Genomic DNA, 26,155 nt, shown 5'->3' on the forward strand with positions numbered 1-26,155 from the left:
GTGTTCCTTTAGGACTCTGGGGTAGCGAACATTCAGACCCAGTGATTTGCTGGTTTTCGGAGGCAGCAAAAAAGCAACAACACCCAAACTCCTCCCCCTTTTTTCAGGAGATTCAGAAAAGCAATAAAATAAAACAAATAAAATAAAATAAAAATAAATAAAAATAAATAAATAAATAAAAATAGGGGAGAAATCATAGGTCACTGCCTCAACCTGCCTCAAGGCTGTTGCAACCTAAAATTAATCACTGGGGACAGATAACAGCAAGAGAGGATTAGAAAGAGAAAATGCAAGATTAAGAAAGGGTGTTCAGATTCACTAAGAACTGAGGAGGAGGAGGAGAGGGGAAAGAGAGTTATAGCAGGTTGTAAAATAAAAATAGCCAGGAGCATGTAAATGCAGCTGCCCAACGGCATCTGATTTCGATGGTGGCTGCCTGGTTCTAGTGAGCAGGAGGAAGCTAAATCGTTTCGACAGAGGCTTGACACTCTCACTGTCCATAGATGAGGAGGGCAAGGCGTTTTTTACGGTCTTTAGCAAACAACCTGGGACTTGTTAGTGCCAGCAGCGGCGAAAGAAACCTAAAGATGGGGTCGGGGAATTTTTACACATCCCAGCCCTTGGCATTCCTGTTCAGTTGACCGTTTCGAGGCTCTGCCGTAAAACAAGGGCCTTGTTGCAGAGGAGCTGGCCTGCTTACCATCCGCAGGAAGGGAGGGAGGGAGGCAAGCAAGCAAGCAGGCAGGCACTGTAAAGCTTTCCAAATTACCTTCACGCTTGATGGTTTGGCAGGGACCTGAAGGAGGCCTTCGCCCTCAATTAAAGCAGCCCGATTAGCAATGCCAACGCCACATCTCCGGACAGGCCCACCTTCTTCCACCTTTGGTGGCCTCCAAACCCCTCCTCTAATAATAAGAATTGGAAATAACCCTAAAGGTTTGGGGCTCCAAAGAATCAGCAGGTGCAGAGATCATTAATAGCAGCACTGTTGACACACACATACACCCCATTTTTATTAATTGTTCTAAAATTCCAGCTTGGGCAAGCAGAGGGCAAATCATGAAGGAGGAGAGAATGGGATGTGCTGCAGATTGCAGAGCGTACCATGTGGCTCTGAGCTAGCCAGAGCCTAGGTCCTGCAGCGTTCAGATCCCTGCTCAACAGCAGACTGCTTGGGTGGGCTGGGCATGGCACCCTGACTCAGTTTCCCAACTGCAAAATGGGAACAGCCACAAATAGATCTCTCTCTCTCTCTGGTTTGTACAGCTGGCAAAACGTTTTGACGAATATGCAACAGGAAAGAGAGCCAGTGTGGTGGAGTAGATAGGTGAAGACCAGGAAACCTGGGTTTGGATCCTGACTCATTCATGAAGCTCTCGCTAACCCACCACACAGGGCTCTTGCCCAAGGGGAAAAGGGGGCATTTATACCACCTTCCTAGAAATGGAAGCATCAGTCCATTTCTTGTTTGCCCAAACTTTGGTTTAGTTCACTGCATTCCTGCATCAGTTTGTGATTTCAGTAAAAAATGAATGAATCTACACAATAATTTGTATGAATGTCCATGTACATTTCTCTAAATGTTCACATTTTTGTGCACAGTTTAGCCCTGAAGTATGAATTTTAATAAGCTGATTTCCCCAGAATAATGCACTGTGTGTATTTTGTAAACTCCCCCTCCCTTCCCATATATATATAATTTTATATGCATTTCTGTCTGGGGAACTGATAAGGTGTCGACTCAACACTTGAACACCCCCTGTGCACTCCTTTTGAAGAGCCAGGTGGGCACAGCTTATTTGCACTCAGGGCCTGGCAAGCAAATGAGGACTCCTCCATGGAGGCTGGGCATGCACAGCCTGCTACAGCTGGGCACTGCTGCCTCTGCAACCCTGGAGATGAAGTTGGTGTTGGCATAGCCATCTCACTGTCACACTTATCCCCAGGTGCTCCCCCAAAAGGGGTCTCGGGGTTGTGGTGGACAGAGAAGTCAACTTCGCAGCCCCAGGATTCTCTGATATGGCCACTATGGTAACTGTCTGGAAAAGCAAAGTAAAAAAAGAATTCTGAACCCAGAGGAGGTCAGAGCCCAGAAGGCAGCTACTGCCATCGCCACAAGAGCAGCCTGTCAGTGCGGTATAAGGTACCAGCCCGGCAAAAGCTTCCGTCTCATCAGTCATTGTCCATTAAGCGGAACAATTAAACTCTTAGTTGATGCTTACTTTACCAATTGTGTTCACAATTGCCTGGAACAAATAGAGGTGGTGGGCAAATTGGAAGTGAAGTGTTCAAAAAAGAGAAGAGCCACGCCTGTGAATTCTCAAACAGCCAAGGCTGTATCCAAAAGGAAATGTCAGGTCCCAGCTCTTGGGGGAGCCACAACAAATCCACAAGGCACCTAGATTTTTTTCTCCTTCTTCTTACAGGTAGGTTTTGGCCAATCTTCAAGGTGGTGTAGGGTTCGGAGGTGCAGAATATACTCCAGACAAGGCCAGCTTTCTCCAATTGGAGAAGACCAGCCAAGGCAAACAGGCCATTGCATAGGGTTGTGTTCAACTAAATCCTACTGAGAAAGTAGACCCATTGGAATGAATGAAGTTAGTCGTGTCCGTAAACATCCATGAATCTACACTGAGTAGGACTAGCATTGACTACTACGCATGCCACCCAATTTGTGTCATTTAAGGCTTCAGGTTGGGTGGGGAGCATGTTCCACTCCTCACCCAAGGTGGGAGGAAATTCTCGCGCAAAGAGGATCAGGACAGGAGAGATGAAGAAAAGAGGCCTTCAAAGCAGAGCTTGGAAACGGATGTGGAATACGGTAGATGACACCATCAAGATGCCCACATACTGAGCCTAATGCTTCATCTGGCCTTCCGGCAACCCAAGGCAGCGCACAGTCAGAGGTCTCAGATATATATAGACTTCCAAAAAAGATTGAGCAGCCTGCCCTTCCCCGTGACCTCCAAGCAGCAGCCACCCCACTGTGCTTCCCTGTCTGTTTACTCACTGCACTTTAAGAAATGCTTAAGTCCAACGTGGAGTATTAAAAACATTTGGGGGGGGGGGTGGAGAGAATATTTCCATTTAAATGCAAAGTGGATGCGATAAGTTAAGAGGCCGAGATAAAGGGATGCACGAACGATTTCTCTCCAGGTAAACTCAGTAGGCGACATCTCGCTCCCCACTTTCCCATCAGCTGCTCTCGCAAGTTGTTTGCTTATGGGTCTCGAAAATTACCTTGCCGGCTTTCCCCCCTCACCGCTTAAATTGGCTTTGGATCTCCAGCCGGGAGCATTCCGGTAACAAGTTCCCAAGTATCAGATGCTTGAAATAAAGAGGGGAGGGAGAGAGGGGAGGCAGAACTCCCAACAAGGAGCAGGAAGACTTTTATGTGCACAGGTGATCCTGCGGCAGCAAAGGCGGCTGGTGGAAACCACCGAGGAAGGCCTTTATTAAACATTCATCTCCCCAGCAGGAGCCAAAGAGCACATGCCATTAGAACTCAGAGCATCAAATGCCCCGCCGAGATCCCCAGTGCAGCAGCTAAAAAACTCACAGCAAGGAGGAACAACGAGAGGACACACCTCAACGGTGGAACAAGCTGCTCCAAGTGGGGGATCAGAGACGCCGGCAGCCTCACAGGACAATGCCGTCAACGCTTTGCTGTGAATTCAAACCTCAGCAGTGTCCCAAGAGTGAGACCCCGCCCAAGCATGGGGCACAGGACCATGTACACCAACCAACCACAGGGGCACTCTGAATTCAATACAAGCACGGTGGTCATTCGCTGCTAGGCCTACAAGTTGATCAGGGATGGTGGTAGCTCCTGAGGAACCGGCAGCAGCATCCCATTCTCTTCTGAGTTCTCCCTCCAGCTTGTCCCTTGTTCCTCCAGCTTTCTGAAAATGATCTGCCAAAAGGTCTCCTGCTTCCTTCAGTGATGTCTCTGACACACACACACTCTCTCTCTCTCTCCTACCCCTCATGCTTGGATCTCCATGCCAGGACACCTGGGCTGTGCCAACTCCTTCAGACATCCTTCCACACAGATCTTAGCTTAGCCCAGCTTTCCCCAACATGGTGTCCTCCAGCCTTTTGGGGGATTGGAGTCCAAAACATCAATCTACAAGGTGCCAGATTGGGTCCTGTTGGCTTTCTAGGTAGAGACCTAAGTCCATGCAACTGACAGACTATGTAATGACACTTGTTCAAATTCTACCCGTCACTCGCAGCTCTCATTTTCCCCTCTCCATTTTCCATCCACTGTGAAACCAAAACAGAAAGGACTGTAAACTCCTTGAGACAGGGAGCTGCCTTCTAATGATAGGACTCTGTCCAATGCAGAGGCCCACTGACGGTGGTGCATAAACAATAACAAATGGGTTGGATGCAAAGAAGCTTGAGCAGCAGGAAAATGGGATCCCAAAGAGAGTACATAGGACATGTTCTGAGCAGAAGGAGGACATCGAGGGGATGTTCTTTTTATGATTTTTGCTCAAAAGAAGGGAAAGTGATTTCCACATTCTGGAACAGGACCTTTGGGCCCAACTCACGAATAATCAGGACTGACACCCAATTAAACATTCCTTAATGGATCACATGAGCTTTGGGCAATTAATCAATTGATTGGTTAAGTTTGTACAGATAAATTGAACGTGCGTAAAAACAGTCCGGCGAGAGGGCTTAAGAGACTTGGTTATTTAAGATCAGATTTAAGGCTGCCCCATGTTGCTCCACAAAACCAGGGAACTGGAAAGTATGGTTGATGCCTCAACAGACATGCCCCATGATCAGAAGTGATGTCGTTTAACGTCGTCAGTTGTGCTTGCTTACAACTTACTCTCCATGCACCAACACTTGCCCTTGGTCTTTTAGCTCCAATTCCAGGTGGGGAGTGGTCCTGGCCCTGTATTGCCTTATGAAGTGTTTGAACTATCCCAGAGGAGCCTTCCTGGGAGTTGAGCCAGGCCTATTCTCTGCTGACCATGCTCCTATGCTACTCTGAGAAACACAGGCTTCCTCTGATGGCTGCCAACAAGGCGTGCATCGTCAGAGGAGGCATTTTAGAAACATCATTTCCTCTTGTGAGACACCATAGTGTCATAGTCGCCAGAGCAGAACTTTCCAAACTTTTCGTATTGCTGGCGCACTTCTTAGACATGTATCATTTTCATGACAGAGTAATTCAGTTTTGGTAGCAAACCGGAGGTTAAACTAACCCCTTATCAGCCCTGGGAAGAGTGCTGGGAGTGTTTGCGCGACACACTAACATATCGTGACTCACAGTTTGGTAGGTTCTGGGTTAGGGTGTTGAACTAAGACCAGGGAGGCCAAGGGTCAAATCTCCATTCGGCCATGAAGCCCACTGGCTGAACTTCTGTCGATCACTCTCTCCCAGCCAGGCTGACCTCACAGGGTTGTTGTGAGGATAGAATGGGGTGGGGAGGGGATCACATATGTTACCTTGACCTCCTTGGATGATAGGGCTGAGTGGGACATAATTAAAAAGTTTAAAAAAGTAACATGTAGGTGAGGAGGGAAAATGTCTCTTACGACTGCATTCGACACCCGCAGTTTGTGTGAGGGCTTTCGCTGCAAACGTCGGGTCTCATCCATCCTGCTGAGAGTAGACCCACTAAAATAAATGGGCCTGAGTTAGTCATGCCCATTAACTTCAGTTGGGTCTCCTCTGAGCAGGTCTAACTTTGGATACAAGTCAAAAAAATAAACAAACATTAAATGCACGCACAAAAGTGCTCCCAGACTAATCGGGTTTTTTTTGTTTACTTAAGTCAATTAAAAGGTTTTTGTTTTGTTTTTTTGTAAAGGGCCTGACCGATTTAAATATTTAAATGTTGTAGCTCTAGTCTGAGTCATAAAGCATTCTGAAATAGGGCTCAAATAATGGGTTTATGAAAAGACACTGGGTGTTATTATTTGGATGGGGGGGTGGATGGGCTACAAGGGAGCGAGGGATGAAAGGAGGAGGAAACTGTCACCCCCAATGACAGTTTTAAAAGGCGCTGTGAAATTAGGGGTGCCAGTTGTCTCTTTCAGCCTGAGTCCTTTCCTGCGCACTGTTGCCTCGAAGCACCTGGGCCCGGCCTTTCCTCCACCTGTTGCAATTCGGCTTCAATCATTTCAAGAGGGCAAGGACACCCCACTCTGTCCCTTGGCAAGCCGGCCTGGCTGCTCTGAAGTCCCCAACCTCCATCAGGAAGTCTTTGCAGTTAACGAAGCTCTTTGCAATTGCGGAGAAGGCTCAGACTGGCATGGAGGAGGAGAAGAAGAAGAAGAGTTTGGATTTGATATCCCGCTTTATCACTACCCTAAGGAGTCTCAAAGCGGCTAACATTCTCCTTTCCCTTCCTCCCCCCCCCCCCAACAAACACTCTGTGAGGTGAGTGGGGCTGAGAGACTTCAAAGAAGTGTGACTAGCCCAACGTCACCCAGCAGCTGCATGTGGAGGAGCGGAGACGCGAACCCGGTTCCCCAGATTACAAATCTACCACTCTTAACCACTACACCACACTGGAGGGACATGAAAGCCCCTTTGGGGAGTGCGAGAGCCTCCTCCCAGCAGAAGAAGCTGGCCTTGGCTTTGGCTGACACCTCTCCCGAAGCCGGGTCACCTTGTGTTTGTAAGTAACACCAGGCACAGCTCATAGCAGAGTTTATCAAGCACCTTAATGGTGGGCAAGGAGAGGCAGATGTTGCTGCTGCTGCTGGGGGTGAGTCTCTTTCAGAGATGTTAATGTGCCTACAGATAACATCAAAAAGACTCTGGAATCAATGAAGCCTTTTCTTGGTCATGAAATATATTCAATCCAATTAAAAACGCCCTGTTTTGCCTGCCTTACAAGTGTCACAACTGGTAGCGGATCAAATGTTACATCCATCTCCGGCAGAGGCATTCAGCACCCCAACCCTTCCTGGTAGCTTAAAGAATGCATGATGGGGGGGGCACAGCAGGAAGGCAGCATAGGAAATGGCATGGCAGTCAGCATTGCAGAAAGTTACAGGGCGAGAATTTAAAATAACTACTTTTTTATTTTATTTTTAATTTTTTTTAAAAAAAAAAAACATTCTTTTCTGCCCTTTCACTCCCTCATTTTACCAGATTTCCTGTAACTCTATGCTTCCAATGATTCCAACCCCAACTACTCTGAGTCCTGGTAACACTGGGCCTTCCTCTCTCATAACACTGGAACTCATGAAGCTGAATGTCAGAAGATTCAGGACAGATAAATAGAGTTCTTTTTCCATGCAGAGCTTAGTTAAACTATGGAACTCACACCCATAAGAGATAGTGACTGTCACCAATGCAGAGGACTTTAAAAGGTGGCACTGTGGTCTAAGCCACTGAGCCTCTTGGGCTTGCTTGCCGATCAGAAGGTCAGTGGTTCGAATCCCCGCGATGGAGTGAGCTCCCGTTGCTCTGTCCCAGCTCCTGTCAACCTAGCAGTTTGAAAGCACGCCAGTGCAAGTAGATAAATAGATATCGCTCCGGCGGGAAGGTAAACGGCGTTTCCATGTGCTCTAGTTTCCGTCATGGTGTTCCGTTGTGTCAGAAGTGGTTTAGTCACGCTGGCCACAAGACCCGGAAAGCTGTCTGTGGACAAACACCAGCTCCCTTGGCCTGAAAGCGAGATGAGCGCCGCAACCCCATAGTCACCTTTGACTGGACTTAACCATCCAGGGGTCCTTTACCATTACCTTTAGAGGGCTTTAAAAGAGGATTGTACAATTGGTAAGGCCAATGATGGCTACTAGCTCTCACACTCAGTTGTGCTTCTGAATACCAGTTGCTGGAAACAGTAGGAGGGGGGGGAGTGCTGTTGTGCTCGGATCCTGCTTTCAAGTTTCTCATTAGGGCTTTGGGGTGCTGGGCTAGATGGGCCACTGGCCTGTTCCATTGTGTTATCCCAGAAATGTAGAGTTGGAAGGGACCACGAGGGTCATCTAGTCCAACCCCCTGCATTGCAGGAATCTTCTGTCCAAGATAGGGCTCGAACCCACAACCATGAGATTAAGAGTCTCATGCTCCACCAACTGAGCTATCCCAGGTTCCTGTGCGTATGAAGCTGGCTTATGAGTCAGGCCTCTGGTCTATTGTGACGGACACCAGCTCACCAGAGGCCCAGGTGGGTCCCCCCCCCCCAGCCCTACTCCTGGAGAACATTAAAAAAGAACCCATTCTAGAACCTTTTAAGACATTCTAAAAACAATTACAATTTGTAACATCTAAAGTCGGCTACAGTGAAAAACATCTTTACAGCAATTCAAAGCATCCTTCTATGCAAGGATCTTGTGGTTGCTGGGAAGAGTCTCCCTCCAGCCACCAAATGCCTGGCTAAAGAGAAATGTTTCCAGATTCCTCCTGAGAGTTGACAATGAAGGGAACAGGTGCACCTGACTAGGGAGGGCATTTCGCAACCGGGGAGCCACCACCAAAAAGGCCCTGTTGCAGGCCAGCAGCACTTGGGAAGTCTCTGGTGACAGTGGCACCTACTGCTCAGTTGCTGTTGTTCACTGGTCCCAGGGATGCCACTAATCATATCCGTTTACAGTCCATCTTATCCTGCCCCCCCCCCGCCCCCCAAAAACCTGCAGAGAAAGAGAGGCAGGGGGAGAGAAAGCTCATTTAGTCACTATTTCATGCCTACTATCTCTGTCAATAATTATCTTCCTCAGAAGAGAGGGATAGGAAGGAAACTGGGAAAGCTGTCCCTGATCTTGAGCATTCCCTCTTCTGGTGCCAGGTTTCATGTAGGAAGAACCTGTGCAAATAAATAACCCCCCCCCCCAAAAGAAGATTTTTTTAAAAAAAATAGAAAAAGAAAATGCCATGTTCTGTCGGCTGCAGAGAGGGATGGCCAGCTTCTTGCATTTCACTTCCTGATGTGCAAAAAAACAAAACTGGTAAAGTGGAGGGAATATCATTAAAGGTTAATTATGAGCAACTTAAAGGTTATTTTTGCATATCTCACCTCCTGGACAAAAGCTGGCTCTTCATTAGCATGCCAGAATATAAATTAAGCTGTAAGGCATTTAAAATGCCACAAAGCCTTTAATTTTATTACCCCGGTTAAATATCATGAATAAATATGAGTTTGCTGGGTCCCCCTGAAATGCTCCCAACTTTTCACCAGGAAGAAGAGGTGCTCCCATCAATTCCAAACACAGATCACCGCCACACACAAAAATACCAAAATAAAAACAAAGCTGAATTATTTTATTTAACGTTTAATGTTTTATGATGTTTTTATATATGTTGGAAGCCACCCAGAGTGGCTGGGGCAAGCCAGACAGAAGGGCGGGGTACAAAATAATAATAATAATAATAATAATAATAATAATAATAATAATAATAGGGTTGTGGACAATTCTCCTGTCTTCATAATACATTGATAAAAGAGCATTAGGTGCAGTGGTGTCACCAGCCATTCAATTGGACTTTCCCAATAAAATAGGGTTGCCATATCTTGAAGAGCAATAAAACAGGACAGCCCAAGCCACTGCCAGCCCAAAGTGGGGAAAGAGGCGCATGGGGCTGCCATGCCTGTGCCCCTCTTTCCCCAACTCGGGCTGGCAGCGGCCATGGCATGCTGAGCAGCCTAAGCCTGAGCTGCATGCGCCCAAACCAAAAAACAATCAATCAAACAAACAAAAAACCCAGACATTTACTTTAAAATGTAAAAAAATCCCCCAGGTGGGCACATATATTTTAAAACAACAACAACAAATATCTTACTTGGGATGGGCAGCTGGATGTGTACACGGTTACTGAAAGGATGGGTGTCTCAGTTTCTCTCAGTTTCTAATTTTTTCAATCTGATAATCAGTTTTCCACATTTTGAGCTTGCAATTTAAAAAATAATAATAATCATTGCGAACATTCACCTGCCTTTCCCTGTATTTCCCCCCCTAATATACACATGTCTGTATGCAATTTTGTATAATATACACATTCGAAAAAGCATATCCCCCCCATTCCGCAACAGAATTCGTTTTTGTATTCACTAATATATGCATTTTTATTCACACTCCACACTAGGGCATGCATGTTTTGCACCCATTACTCAGCTGGAAATGTGCACTGCAAAACCTGAAGGAGTGCAAGTTTCGAAGGAAGGCTGCCTCTCAGTTCCCACACTGTTATACTTTTGGAGCACATGCCATCCTTTACCTCAAAAAACAACAACAACAACAACAACAAAAACCTACCCAGTGTTTCTTCCTGAGTAAATATGCTTACCATCAGGGCTGCAGAGGCAAACCCCATTTTATTCCTGTCGTCCTGATGGTGGTCCTGTGATGTTCAGATAAGAACATCCAAAGAGCCCTGCTGGATCCAGTCAAAGGCCCTTCTGGCCCAGCATCCTGTTCTCACAGTAGCCAACCAGATGCCACAATGGGACACCTGCAAGCAGGACCTGAGCACCAGGATGCTGCCCCCCTTCTGTGGCTTCCAGCAACTGCTATTGAGAAGCATGGCTTGCCTCTGACCGCAGATGCAGAGGGTAGCCAGCATGGCTAGTAGGCTTTGAAAGCCTTCGCCTCCATTTCTTTGCCAACAGGTTTGAAACGGTGGTGGTTGGTGAGGAAGCAGAGAAATATGAATTGTGTGCTACCCAACTGAAATGGTACACAGGGCCACCTGCAGAGGTGGTGGTAGCGAGGGGGCTATTAAGACTATTAAGTCCAGACCGTCCAAGTGTCCCTATTTTCCAGGAACATTCCTGGATTTACAGAAACTGCCCTTGTTTCTGATTTGATCCTCTTTGCCTTAGGACGTCCCTATTTTCATCAGAGAAATGTTGGAGGGTATGGGGTTATCCAACCCTCGAACCATCTCAAGGAAGCCCTGTTATAGGGAAGAGGGTTTTTTTTAATGTTTAATGTTTCATTATGCTTTTATATATGTTGGAAGCTGCCCAGAGTGGCTGGGGCAACCCAGTCAGATGTGTGGGATATAAATAGGATGGTGATGATGGAGGAACAGGGTGTCCCTATTTTCATCGGATAAATGTTGGAGGGTATGGATTATCAACTTACCCACCTGAGCGGAAGGCAGGGCAGAGCAAACTCATAAGTTAAATGACTGGAAATGGGAAAAGGGAACCAACAGCTGCTCCAGAAATATGTAGTAACTTCCTGCTTCCTAAATAACTCTTTCTTTCTCCTGCACAAACCAAGACAACCTGTGCATATACCTCTTCAAAAAAACAAAAACCACAGCAATTCAGAAATCCCCCCCTCCTTTACCCGCCTCCTAAGTTCAACAAACTGTCTTACACAGCAGAACCGAAATATCAACATCTGTACCAATTAAATCCCCATATGAGGCTACACGGATATCTCCTTCCACGCTGAAGTTAGCAGATCTCTTGTCTATCACCGCGACGCTGTTCTCCTCCTCGGTTACCAGCCAGATATTAAATAAAACAAGCCGTCCGGGGGAGCCCGTTCTCACCTGCCGCCTGGCTGAATAATTCATCGGAAACACAGTCAAAATGAAATCGTATAAGACTATGAATGGATCTCGGCTGTTCTGGAGCGCCTGCTCTAAGGGCATTTTTAAAACAAAGTGGGAAGAGGGTTGAGCTGCTGAAAGGATTCATTGTTGGCTTTCCAAATCTACTGGACTTCCATGCAACAGGAATCTTTTCACTCCATGGCCATTAAACCACTTCCGTCCAGTTCATCCTCTTCGGGAAACAAAGCTATAAGGGGTATTGGACCGACAGACCAACAGGAATCGGGCTCCCTCCGGGCAGCCTTCAATGAGCCATTTGCTACTTAGACCAGAAACCCATAAACGTGAGGATTTTTCTGGCTATTATTAGTAAAGTATAGTTATAATGATCACAATAAAAATAATTTTATTATTTATACCCCGCCCATCTGGCTGGGTTTCCCCAGCCACTCTGGGCAGCTAACAGCATATATCAGAACATACTAAAACATCAAACATTAAAAACTTCCCTATATAGGGCTGCCTTCAGATGTCTTCTAAAAGCCAGAGAGTTGTTTATTTCCTTGACATCTGAAGGGAGGGTGTTCCACAGGGAGGGCACCACTATCGAGAAGGCCCTCTGGCTGGTTCCCTGTACACAACCTCGCTTCTTGCAGTGAAGGAACCTGCAGAAGACCCTCGGAGGAGAACCTCGGTGTCCTGGCTGAACAATGGGGGTAGAAACGCTCCTTCAGGTATACTGGGTCGAGGCCATTTAGGGCTTTAAAGGTCAGCACCAACACTTTGAATTGTACTCGGAAACGTAATGGGAACCAACGAAGATCCTTTAGGACCGGCGTTATATGGTCCCGGCGTCCACTCCTGGTCACCAGTCTAGCTGCCGCTAGTTAGCAGCTATAATGCACTTCTCTCTACTCACAAAGGAAAAACTTGTTAGTACAGGAGTGAACGTGGAAGAGAAATAGATTTTAGCCAGTCTAATACAGAGTCTTAGACAGTCCAAGAAGTTGGATTTGCAACAGCAGCACCCTACTGCTCACCCAAGATTGTTAGCACAAGTGGCCCTCTGTTTTGAAAGGGATTTCAAATCACGGAATCGTAGGTATGGAAGGGACCTGAAGGGTTGTCTTGTCCAACCCCCTGCAATGCCAGGGTGTGTGCGCTGCACTTCAGCAAACAATCTCAGTGGTTGCCTCCCCCTTCCGCAGTTTCTGGCCTGTTCAAGTGGCGGCATTTGCCTCGTCTACTGATTTAAGGCAGAATTGCATCTGGAAACACCCAAAGAATGCTCTGTAGTTTAGCAAAACGCTCCGTAGGTCCTCACAGTGCTCTCTTTCCCCGCCTCCAATATTACTAATCCAGTCAAGGGGAGGGGAATCTCTCCAATGCAAGGAGTTATGATCACGGCATAATGGCCTTAACACTGTAAATTAATTCAACAGCACAATTGTTTTCAATCTTCATTTAAAACCAACTTTTGGTTAATCTCTCTTTAATGACACAGGAAATGGAAAGTCCCTTAATAAAAAAAAAAGTTATTAATATTTATTGCTCCTATTTTTACATGAAAAAATGAATAATTCATCAATTAACTTTACTATTAATTATATGCTGCAAAATTAATATACTGCAAAGGTTCTAGAATACCAGTAGACACCAATCTCTCCAAAAGGCATTGAGTCAATGTCCATATGGGGTTTCCATAAGGGTGATGATTTTTGGTCATGGGGGTGCTGGGTGGTGGTTGTATTTGGCTGTTTTCTCAGCTGTCTGTTAACCAGAAGGTTGGTGGTTCGAGCCCACCCAGGGACAGCTGTGGGCAGTATTCCTGTATTGCAGAGGGTTGAACTGGATAATCCTTAGGGTCCCGTCAAATCCTACAATTCCATGACCGTCTCAAAGGGGCTGCTGATTAAATAATGTCTCAACAGATACAGCCTCCCCAGGGTGTTTTGCTGCATGAGGAGAAAGGCAAGATGGTCCTCCCATCTAGGGATGGGGGAGAAATTTAATTCAGTTCACCTTTAAAACCAAATTTATCAAATTTGCACTTTACGAAACAATTATGTGAATTGTAAAAACAGTTAAGTGCATTAAAAGAAATGCACTTATCTGAACTTTGTGATGCAGTTCTACAACCAAATAAAGTTTACAAAAAGGCACGTATTCGAAGAATGCATGCATAACAACAAATTTAAAAATGCATTATATTAAGACAAATTGTTTCAAAAATGTGTCTGTTTGTCAAAACTGTGCTTATTAGGAGAAATCTGCACAGAAATTCTGAAGAACTAAATTTAACACTGGAAAACTGAGAAAGTGGAACAAACCAAAACTGACAAGAGCCTTCCATCCCTACTCTCATCCAATCAACAAAAAATACAGGAATTAAAAAGCAACATTTATTATACAACCAAGAGACTTAGGTTGCACTAAGATGGCACTTTATTCCATCTTCACCGCGTTTCCTTACCTGTTAAATATGTGGTGTTTCACACAACATAAAGCCATTTCTAGAAGTCTACTGGAGTCTGGTGGAAGTTTAGCAATAATTTCCGTGTTCATTGTTGCCAGAAAAAAAAAAATCAACCTGCAACCCTGTCGACTCAGAAAATCATGGGAGTTTTGCGCTGTAATTTCACGTGATGAAATTTGGAGCAGTATCCCGGCATACAGGTCTTTACTGACATTTTAAATTTAGAGTAGCATGGTGGCATGTCAGTCCAAAAGCCGCAGTTCCCTAATGCAACAGATACCGCTGTGCAAAAAGAAAACTTAGACATCAGGACTGAAGTGCTGGCATTATAAACTGCAAAATTATAACTGCTGTCTGTGGGTTCCTGGCTCACCTGAATGTTACAGCTACCATCAAACACTGAAAACAGAATTCATGAATAGTGCTTCAGTGTTTTCAGACAACACCCCAGGTATCACACAAGCTGAGCCTCTGACTCAACTTCCTGCCTACAGGATCCAGTTCACATTTGTCTGCCTCCTCCTCACAACCATACTACCCTAAAATGCCACCCCCCACCCCACCCAGGGGCGTAGCAAGGGGGCGGGGGGGCAGACTGCCCCAGGTTCCATAATGGAGGGGGTGACAAATTATCAAGGAACAATTTTTTGGGAAAAGACAATTAAAAAAAAAAATGCCTGCTCCGAAGGTCTTACCTTACTATACTAGGGATTATATAGCTATATATGAAATTTCATGCATATCGGTTAATATCTTGACCCTCCTCCACCAAAACAGCTGTTTACTTGGCTGTTTTCCTATGTTGTGAAGGCTGAAATTTCAGATCAGTGGAGCACTTACTGTTCCCAACCCTAACACTGTGGAAAGCCATCTAATTAGACTTTAATTTGATTTTCAGATGTTTTTAGGAGGTAATTTAATTATTGTTTGATTTTATACCAATGTTATGTATCTGATGTTAGCCACCCTGAGCCCGACTTCGGCCAGGGAGGGTGGGATATAAATAAAAGTTGTTTATTACTACTACTACTACTACTACTTGTTATTATTCCTTTGTAAGAAAATATGAAATAACGTAAAACCATTTTTGCTGGGGGGGGGGGGATCAATGCATCAGGTACCACCTGACCTTCCTATGCCTCTGGGGAGGGCATATGCCCCTGCCCCCACCTCACGAAACCTCTTCTCTCTCTTTCTTTATTGCATTTATATCCCACTTTTTTATCCAATGAGCTTTGGGTGGTGTACGTGGTTCCCCCCCTTCCTCATTTAATCCCCACAACAACCTGAGGTAGCTCAGTTACAGCATGAGATTATTAATGTCAGGGTTGTGGGTTCGAGACCCACGTTGGGCAAGAGATTCCTGCATTGCAGGGGGTTGGAGTAGATGACCCTCGTGGTCCCTTCCAACACCATGATTCTATGACCGTCTACAAACCCTGAGGTTAGGCTGAGAGGCAGTGACTGGCCCCCAAAGTCACCCAAAGTGAGCTTCATGGTTGCGTGTGGATTTGAACCCAGGTCTTGTTCTGACACTCGAACCACCAAACCAAACCGGCTCTCTTCCATCTCTTTTCTACATCTCTTCCTTGCCGGCAAAGCCACCGCCCCACTTCCCACAATCAAACAGGATCAGTCTCCAAGTTGCCCCAGGGCGAAAGAAGGGGAAGGGGATTAGGGGAGAGATCATAATTCCAGGAGGGCTCATGCACCTGTCCCTGCAAGGTTTTCAGAACTCAGTTTTTTGCACCAGTTGGATAAAAGACACAAAAGGGAAAGGTCTCCCCAGAGACCACCAACAAAGGTGGCCGGTTGTTTTTTGGAGTTTGGGGGGGGGGGAGGCACACATTTGCTTTCTTAGGAATCGGGCCATTCGAAAAGCTTCATGATTTATTAGGTGAGAATTTATCACAGGAAGAAAGGTGGCTCCCCCATCCAGTAGCCCTTGTCTGCCTATGAGGGGGTGGGGGGGGGGAGAGAGAGAAAGTGACTCTTGTTTTCCTAAAAGCTGGCAGAGGGAAATTAAAATGCTAAAAATAAAACCAGGAGGTAGCCGAAGTAAAACTAAATTACCACAAATAGATACTGACACCGCATGTAAATTGCTATTGATTCGCCAGAGTACAGTGCCGCAGAACTTTGGGGTTTCAGAAATATTAATCATTGCCAACTCCTGCTGCCTAGAAATGTTACACAGCAACTTCCTTGGTGCAGACTCTCCAAACACACAGGTATGTTTCAAAGGAAGCAAGGACAGGAGCCGGTTGTGTGGGCCTAAATGAATGAATGGCAAGGGGGCAAATATGAATTGCGAAGGAAATCGCTCCTAGTCCTCCACATGTCTACCTTTCTTTCTAGCCAAACAGCCAGCTGCGCCCTGCCTGAGCTGAAGTTTTACAAGGTGGAGACAAGACAAGCCCAAAAGGTGGGTATGGACAGAGTAGCTAGGAGGGTTTGTCTGTAGAAGAAGAAGAAGAGTTTGGATTTGATATCCCGCTTTTCACTACCCGAAGGAGTCTCAAAGCGGCTAACATTCTCCTTTCCCTTCCTCCCCCACAACAAACACTCTGTGAGGTGAGTGGGGCTGAGAGACTTCAAAGAAGTGTGACTAGCCCAAGGTCACCCAGCAGCTGCATGTGGAGGAGTGGAGACACGAACACGGTTCCCCAGATTACGAGTCTACCGCTCTTAACCACTACACCACACTGGCTCTAGTAACATGAGTGCAACAAGTGGTGTCAGAAGTGGCATCCCACAGTGGAAAGCCCATAATTGCTTCCCCAAGGGAGGAAATGGGGGTAATCAAAGGCCCAGCTCTGGTTACTAATGTGCCCGTGCAACCATCTGCATGAGTTGGCACGCAGTTGGCATGATTAACTCCCAGTTGCCACCCCCTCAAAAGAAGAGAGCCTGCCCTACACAGAGCTCCTAGTGCATGCCGGGACCAGGAAGAGCCAGCAGACACTACTGGGGAGCTCTAGGGAGGATGTCTGCCCTTAGACTAAGAACAGAGACTCACAAATGCACCCCGGCCTGAGCTTCCTCTATGCCACAAGACTCTGTCTCTCTCCCACACATGCTCACCCCCCACGGCCACAAGAACAAAGGGGGCAGCAAATGCACATCAAAAGCTGTGTCAAAAGGGCAACACAGGGGCTCCCTTCACCCACAGAGAGCGAGACCTAGGCTTAAGTACCTCCAGGATCCCATACTCTCCAACATTCCTCAGATGAATATAGGGACATTCTATTCCACATCAGTATCACTGTTTGAGCATTTCCTCCTGGTCAAGTACAAAAGTTATTTTCAGACTTTCTTTGGATCAATACAATGACATTTGGAATGGGTTTACACAGAATATATTAGGTTACTGACAATCATATGTGTATTAGGAAAATAAGAATATAAACACCTGCATATTAACGTATGGTAATGTAACAGTATTTGTTCCTCTTTTTTTCATTATCTATCTATCTCTCACTCACTCACTCACTCTCTTTTTTCCTCACTCTACCATTTTAAATATGAAATTCTCTTAATAAAATATTAATTTTTTAAAAGTACAAAAGTTATTAGAGGAAACACACAAAACTGAGGTTTTTTTAAAGCACAACAGTCTTTGAACTTATGTTCCGCATTTAGGGAAGCCCGGGTTGGGGGGGGGGGTGTGTGTCAATAAATACAACTAACTAGCCATGATACTGTCATAGAATAGAATATCCCTATTTTCATCTGAGGAACGTCGGAGGGTGTGGGATCACGACGCTCCACTGGTGTACCAGGAATTCGCTGGGGATACAAGTTTGGCTCTAAGAATTGCTGGCAGGCTGGTGTCAGTGCAACACTGATCTTGCCCGGCCCCTAAAAGGAGCACCAGAAAATCTCTGCAGCAGCTGGATCAGTCCAAAGGCCCGTCTACTTCAGCAACCTGTCCTCACGCTGGCCAACCAGATGCTGCAAAGGGGAGCCCACCACAATCAGGACATGAGTGAAACAACAGGACTTTCCCCACTCATATACCCCCCCTGTAACTGGTACTCGGAGGCATTTGCTGCCTTCAGCAGTGGAGGTAGTACACAGGTTTAAAAAGAAAAAGAAAAAGGTAAAGGACCCCTGGATGGTTAAGTCCAGTCAAAGGCGACTATGAGGTTGCGGCGCTCATCTCGCTTCAGGCGTTTGTCCACAGACAACTTTTCCAGGTCCTGTGGCCAGCATGACTAAAACGCTTCTGGAACAACGGAACACAGTGACGGAAAGCAGTTTACCTTCCCGCCACAGCGATACCTATTTATCTACTTGCACTGGTGTGCTTTCAAACTGCTAGGTTGGCAGGTAGCTGGGACAGAGCAACGGGAGCTCACTCCATCACGGGGATTCGAACCACCAACCTTCTGATCGGCAAGTCCAAGAGGCTCAGCGGCTCAGACATCATGGTTGGTGGGGGTTGGGAGTCAGATTCATGGAGGAGCAGACTCAGTTTGCTCTGTGGAGCTTATTCCCAGAGGAAGTGCATGCGGCAGATTTCATAATATTATGGCCTTTTAAGTAATGTCATGCATGCATGGCACAAAGCTTATACAAGTGGCTCATCATACTGGATGTTACAAGTGGATGTGGGTGCATACACAAAATCACACACACACACACACACACACACACACACACACAACCCCCCCCCCAAAAAAAAAAAAAACCAACAGAAGGTCTTTTTGTTTGTTTCCTTGAAGAATATATACCATGGAAGCTGGAGAATGAGGAGCTGTCTGATGTTTCCCAAAATTAGATGACAAGGAACCTGGTGGGGCCCACAACACATCACCCCCCACGGCTCCCCCCACCAACCTCATTTTTGTTCACTGCAAAAACGCCTAATTAATTTCCATTATTTTGCGTAGAAACTGCAAAGTATTCCAGATTCCTGTGATGCTACTGTACTTCTCCACCATTTCATGTATTCATTTATTTCCTCGCTGCTGCCCCTCCTCTCCCGCCCCCGCCCCCCGCCCCCACCCAAGCCATGCTAATGACTGCCAGCTCTGCTGTAGATTAGCTGGCCAATTAAAAAACAACCACAACAACAAGCAAACAAATGAGATTACAAGGGAGGGAACATCAAGGAGAACGCATCGCGAAATGTACTTTGTTGATCTATCTTGATGTGGCATTTAGTTTTTAATTAGTTTTAATAATACTCAAGTTGATGCATTAGCATATTTCCTAACCACAACCAAAAGGAAAACCCCAAAGGAACAACCATGGGAATTTCTGGCACTACAGACCTCCCAAATCTTGGTGGAAAACCCATAGCCTGTTGAGTGGGTTTTATGATGATGATGATGATGAAGAAGAAGAAGATGAAGATGATCACCCTGATGGTATCAACAGATATCCCAATGGCTGTCAGCATGGGGCTGGATGCCATGCGCCATTCATTTTCATGGAGGTAGCTTTCTACACAATAATGGTCCTAGCACTGTCGCATGACCTTGTTTGCTTGCAGTTATTCTCATAGATTTCCCCCCCCTCCCCCAGTTATCACTTCCTAAGCAGAGCAAGTCTCACTCCAGCAATAAGCTGATGCAATCAGAAGCAAGGATTTAAGATAGCAGATCTCTGATAGCAATCTCATAACAGCAGTCATTTATCACTGAAATATGGTTGGGTTTCTGGCACAAGATCTGCAGCCCAAGATCCGGCCTGTCACGTTTCAGATCAATTTCCTCTGCAGAACCTTCCTGAGCAATGTCTCCTGCCTACCCTCTAAGCCTGTTGGCCTTGTGCTCTAATAATGCCCTGCTCCACCAACCATTAGGAGGGCCCTGCGGCACGATCACACTAAAGGATCAGGTACATGTTGAAAATGCAAATAAATAGAAAGTACATTTTATATGTGGTGGACTTGTAGAGAAGCTACGGTGAGTTTGCTAGCAGGTTTGGAGTTAAATTCGGAAGCAAAAGTTATTTTGGAAATAAAGTTGAGAAAAGAAGGTATAGATTAACTATAATATGCAGCAGCGGAAGTTAACCATTTGAAAACCATGGAAGGGTGGGAGGGAAGTCAACTTTTCAAGTGAATGTGTATGGGGGAATGTTTGATTAATTGTATTTTATTTGTGAAAAATATATAAATATATATTTTATTTTATTTTAAGGGATCATACCAAAGGTCTGTGTAGTTCAGTATGCTGCTCCTTGCAATGATCCATGAGATCCAGTCCTTCCAAGAGGCCCACAAGCAAGGCTGTTCCTTAGTTTGTTCAAGAATTTATTTGTTAACTGCCTCCTTCAAAAGATACCAGGGTGGTACAGAAAGTGTGAATAAAAACATGCAGAATTGAAGAAACTGACAAACAGATGTAAGAAGAGCCTGCTTGATCAGCCCAATGGCCCACCAAGTCCAGCATCCTGTTCTCACAGGGGTCAACTAGATGGCTGCGGGGAAATCTCAAGCAGGATCCGAGCACAAGAGCCCTCTCCCTTCCCGTGGTCTCCAACAACCGGTATTCAAAAGCATTGCTGTCTCCCGCTGTGGAGGCAGACCTTAGCCATTGTGACTAGTAGCCACCAGTAGACTTGTCTAATCCTCTTTTAAAGCCATTCAAGTTGGTGGGCATCACTTTGATGTCGTTGCCATCGCTTAATATTGTTCAAGTGAATCCCACAGTTTTAACTAGGGGCGGTTTGTTTATTTCTTAGTGTTGCAAACTTCATTTACAAATCGGGGAAACTCTGTAAAGTCATGCAGAAGGCTGCAAGGAGCGGGGCCTTCTTAGTGGTGGTGTCCTCCTTACGGGGCTCTAAAGGAGATACTTACAGGCTCTCTCATTCTCCTTCCAGCTGCAGTTTGTTGGAGGATAGCTACTCAGACAGGGTTTGGTAGATGTTTCTGCCTCCATGATCATTTTCTCCGCTGATTGGTGTTGTGTTGATTTAGAAATCATTTTAATAGATTGTGTTTTTAATTGTCTCCTGAGCCACTCCAACAGCAAGGGGGGGCACATGTTTGGTTTTTAATAAATAATAATAATAATAATAATAATAATAATAATAATAATAATATCAGAACCTACAGCGGCTGCAAGAGGGTTCCTTACAGCTCACATTATGCATCATCTTATTAAGAAACTCTATGAAACTGTCACAGCCGTGCAATTCATTTTTATTAATTTTCTCAAACAAAATTAGTAGTGGGGGCAGGGGGAGGGGGGGAGAGAAACAACCCAAAAGAATGTTCCAGTCCAGTGCAGGATCAATGTCATTAATTCTTTAATACCAAGAGGCCTGTTTGTATGAACTCAGCACTAAACTGCAGCAATTAATTTCAATATATTATATAAATTCCAAAGCAAATTCAAACAAGTAATTTAAGGTCCTTGAACAGCAATTGTGCGCACACGCACACACAGTCATGCACACACACATTCAGTCTTCTTTTTTTTCCTCCTTCTCCCGGGACAGCAGGCCTTTCAAGTATAATCGCAAAGGAGCAGGATATTTTAATATTAATAGAAATCCTGCTATTTTTGTGCCTTGCCTTCAGCAGACTAAACAAACCCTCAAAGTTTTATGGGGTGCTGCGGGGAGGAGGGGGAGTAACTCTTTCTGCAAATACGTCCATAATCAGACATTTTAATGGTGCGGCTGATGCCCCCCCCCTTCCCCCGACGTCGCACAAGAGAACTTTGGATCGTTCAATAAGTTGACTTGGCACGAGGTTGGGATGATCTGCTTTCGCTTTCACGGTAACTCTCGAGTCAGGAAACGGCATTTCCCTCCCTCGGCTGCTGTTCAGCACAAAGGAAGGGGAGAGAGGAGACAGAAAGAGGATGGAAATCCTTCACCAGTCAGAAGAAAAACGGCAAGGCAGACTCCATGCACGAAGCCCTTCTTGGGGGTCTGATCCTGGCCCAGGCCACCCAATACTTGCACGGAAAGCTTCCTCCCTTGTATTCTGGTACTCCGGCAAGGAGCAACTCAAGGCTGCAGAGTGGAGAATTAAAGGCGATGCTGATAATCTATTTATTTACCATTCGCCTTCGTTGCTTGCACTCCACTCCAAGGTCCCAGAGCAGGGAGAACCTGCGGCAGTTGAGTTATTCCAAGAAGCCAGGGGGAGAGGCTGTGGTTTAGTGTTAGGGCACCTGCTTTGCCTGCAGGATATCCACAGAGTCCCCAGTTAAAGTCTCCCAGGTAGCAAGACCGGAGGAGAACCCATCTCCCTGCCTGCCATGGTCCCCAAACATGAGCTCAGCACATTCCTGCAGATTCTAACAGGGGGGTTGGCACCACTTCATAGCCTGTCACCAACCTTCTTATCAAACACAATGGGACATAAACTTATATAGAAGCTATGACCTTTTTTCTTTTCTTTCTTTTTTTAAAGTAAATGGCCCATGAGGTCATTTTGCCTGCTGGAAAGAACTGTGCCAGAATTCCTATAGACGGGTCTCCTTTTATTTTTGGCATCAACGCAACCTTGGGAATGTGAGTCTATACCACATGTTACTCCCAACAGCAGTTCTTGAGTCTTGCTAAAATTTTGTCCTCCCGCTAACTGATTTCCAAACCAAGCAACAGGCAAGTAAAGAGAATGGAATTTGATTTGTGTAGCTTTTGCATGTCATGGGGTCGGGAGTGGAGAGAGAAAAAGAACTGGAGGTGGGACACCCCAACATCCTGTTTTCATAGTGGCCAACCAGGTGCCGAAATGGAAAACCCACAAGCGGGACCCCGGTGCAGGTTTGCCTACGAGTTGGGATCTTCTGCATCAATCCCTGAATTTGGGGATACTGTTTTGCTCTGTACAAAAACCCAACAAATGAAGGCATTCTCAGGTCAGCAAGACCAAGCCTTGCCAAAGGCTTCAATCTGGACAGTCCACTCCTCTCCCCAAATTTCTGATGCTTCCAAAATTTCTGATGCTTCAGCACTGGGCTTGGAATGGGAGGCTTCACAAACACAATTATTGCGTCTTTGAGCTGAAGTTTCCCCTCTGTAACCCCTATTTTTCCCTCTATGTTTTTCTTCAAAAATTGGCCTAGTCAGCAGCTACATGAGAAGCTTTCTGGGAGCCCCACGCCAGCTCTTTCGAGTTCTATCACGGGAAAAATGTTGGCTATAAAATGTGTCAAATAATAAATGTTGAACTCAGGGGAGCCAACTTGCATAAAATATTGTGGGGGGCCAAGGTAAGCCCTGCCCCACATAATTGATCACATGACACAGTGCACACACAGCATTTGAATGGGAATCCCTATCAACTTTGTGGGGGCCTGGCCCCTTCAAATATTTTATTGTGGGGGCCAAAGTCCCCACAGCCCCTAGGAGTTGGCTCCTATGGCTGAACTCATTGCAGCTGAAATTAATCTATCCCTTGCAAAAGAATCCAATGTTCCCCAATGCAAATTCTGATTATTTGACAGAAGATACCCAGTTTCAATACCTGAAAACACTTCAAGAGTTTGGAATGCAGTTGTGCTTGGCCCCTTGCGATAGCTGGAGTGCCGCAGAACTTCTGAATCTGAGATACACTCAGAGATGTCCCTCTAAAATGACACTCTTATTACATGCTTACCTGGCCGTAAGACCCCCTGAACGTAGCAGAATGTACCTTAGGGAAAGGATTCGCATTTTGAGATGAAAGCCTCATATTCCAAACGGAACTTAAATTCCACATTTTGAATGGCAGCGTCTGAATATTGCTGAAATGCCAGCTATTTGCAAATGTTAATCGCACCGCAATTCCTTACAGCGCAAAAAGAAATGGAAGGGGAGGGGTTCCACCCTCGCCTCCCAAATTGTGTCATTAATCTGCTGTTATTTCAATCTCTTGCTGGCCCTTTACGACAAGGCACTAGGGCAGGTTACAACAATTTTAAAAAATACAGATTATGATCAAGAGAACGGGATGGGTCCTAAAATACGTATCTAAGGTGTCGTAGTCCAGGGTGAAGAGATGCCTCTTCAGCATAACATGGGAAGGACAGAGCGATATTGCCAGGCGCACCTCTGGGGGGGGTGTAGTTCCACAACTTAGGGGCTGCTGCAGAGAAGGCCCTCTCCTAAGACACCACTACGCCTGGACTTCTGAAGGTGGTGCAGCTATCAAGAGGAGCTATCAAGTCCCCTTAAATTCCAATAAGCCCCTGTCCCTGTCATTCTGAGGAAGAGCTGTAATTCAGTAACATTGGCAGCCCGAAGAAAATGACCCGAAACAGCCTTCCCGAAACACAAACCTTTGCAGAGAATAGAGTTAAAAAATAATAATAACAACCAGATTAAAAAAAAAAAACCCAACCCAACATACTTCTCAACCCTACTTAAAATGTCCACAATTTTTGCGCAGCACGAAAAGACACCTTCTGTTCTCATTTGTTGTAGCTGAGGCTGAGCAAAATTACTACAATTCTAAAAGCTGGGAGACCTTGTAGCAATTACGACCTAAAGTGTATACATCGGGTCTACCAGTTGTGGCCTTTCCTGGGAAAGTGGGCTGGGGCTTGTGGTGGTACGGGGTCTCATCGCAGCAAGCGCTTAATGCAACAGGACAACAGACAATCTCAGATTCACCCGCACAACTTCCCCTTCAGTTCTGGTTCCCTTTGCTGTCTGGTATAAAATGGTTTTCAGCAATTGGGAACGCCGCGGACTTGAGCAGACGACACCCCTTCGCTCAGCCAAGCCTTCAAAATCCATCCCTCTCAACAGAAACAATTAAACGTTGAGCCATCAGGTTTCAGCCTCCCCCCTCCCCACCTGTCAAGACTGCAGATGGCCTGGTTTTAATCAGTCTGATTTCATTCAATAAAATACTCATTAAGTCAATTAATGAGACTTTGGTGTCACAAGCTATCAAGCATGACTTGGTGGGCTGCTGGTTCTTCTGCAGCCTGGCCCCCCACCCCATTGATCCCCTCCCTGCCTTTTGCCTTCACTGGGTGACCAATGAATTGATTTAGCCAGTCAAGTAAAATCAGTAGCAAAATAGATCAATGGGCATTTTCACAAGAAGGGGGGCTTTTGGGGGGTGAATCTTACCTGGTTTTAGGGGAGGTTGTTAGCCATTCTTCATGTTTCTCAAATGTTATTAGATATGCAGCAATTTCCTGAAAGAGGAAAAAAACAGGGGAGGGTTAGATTATGAATGAGTGAATGAAGCTTATTAATTGCACCGCACAAGCATCTCACAAATGGTGAGAAAATGAAAAGAAAAACCATTAAATATCAGTGCTTTCGCTACTCTAAAAACCATTTCTCTTGATGAGAGCAGGGATCGTGGCAAATCATCGGCTGTCAGGGGACTCTGGCATCACCAAAGAGTGGGGCATCGTGACTATGCATCTTGATCATTCACCAGGCCTTACACACACACACAAACACACCAATCCAGTCCAATGCCTCCACAGCCCCTTCTGCCGCCTCCCTCCAGAGAGCAGAGCCCAGAGCTGGAGACTGGGACATCAACCCCCAGACACCAGAAGAGTTGGCCACATTCAACCTTCCCCATGTAGCCTTCTTGTTACACCCTTGAACACACTTTCATTGTGAGCTCCTTTGGGGGCCAATCAGGCTATAAAGTGTTCAAAATACATATTCAAAGTAACTTCTGAACAGGCAACCTTTGGCTCCTCCTGTCCTTGAAGTCTTTCCTGCTCCAGCTGGTCACGACAGGACGAATTATTTATCACAGTCACAGACCAATAAAATTCTGTGCGGAAATAAAATAATCCTGTCTACCAAGAAATGGCGCCCAAGTTTGCAGTCTTTCCTCCTGCTTCCCAACCCCTTTTCCTTTCATGTCAGGTCTTTTAGATTGTGAGCCTGATGGTAGTGATGGTCTAACCGCTGACATTTGTCAACTGTTCTGGGATACCTGGTACTTTCTTTGTTTGTTTGCTTGCTTGCTTTGCCTAAGGAGCAGGCTAAGAATACCGGGTACTTAATAAAAAGTGTGTGTGTGTGTGTGTGTGTGTGTGTGTGTGTGTGTGTATGCCGTGGTCTCCAACTAAAATTCTCATATTGGTTTCTCCCAGGATTATCTGATCTTCATTCCAAAGTGGAACTGAGGCCTCGGTCATTTCAGTTGCTATTTCCAAATTTTGTACAGAGCGCACTGCAGGTGTGTAGTTTGTCACGACTGAACAGGCTCCTTTCATTCCTCTGCGTCTTTCCCCTCGCTACCAGGCAAGCAGCCTGCA

At 45.8% G+C, this 26,155-nt stretch overlaps 1 protein-coding gene across 4 annotated transcripts in view; it reads right to left on the reverse strand.

Moving 5' to 3' along the window:
* Positions 1 to 26,155, reverse strand: part of CAMTA1 (calmodulin binding transcription activator 1) — a 653,161-nt gene that overhangs the window by 445,590 nt on the left and 181,416 nt on the right. For all 4 annotated transcript variants that reach the window (XM_033156533.1, XM_033156534.1, XM_033156531.1 and 1 more), the window contains exon 3: positions 24,996 to 25,063. In XM_033156533.1, coding sequence (XP_033012424.1) covers positions 24,996 to 25,063 — 68 coding nt within the window. The remainder of the gene's footprint in view (positions 1 to 24,995; positions 25,064 to 26,155) is intronic.

Source organism: Lacerta agilis, chromosome 8, assembly GCF_009819535.1.
Source record: "Lacerta agilis isolate rLacAgi1 chromosome 8, rLacAgi1.pri, whole genome shotgun sequence".
NCBI lineage: Eukaryota > Metazoa > Chordata > Lepidosauria > Squamata > Lacertidae > Lacerta > Lacerta agilis.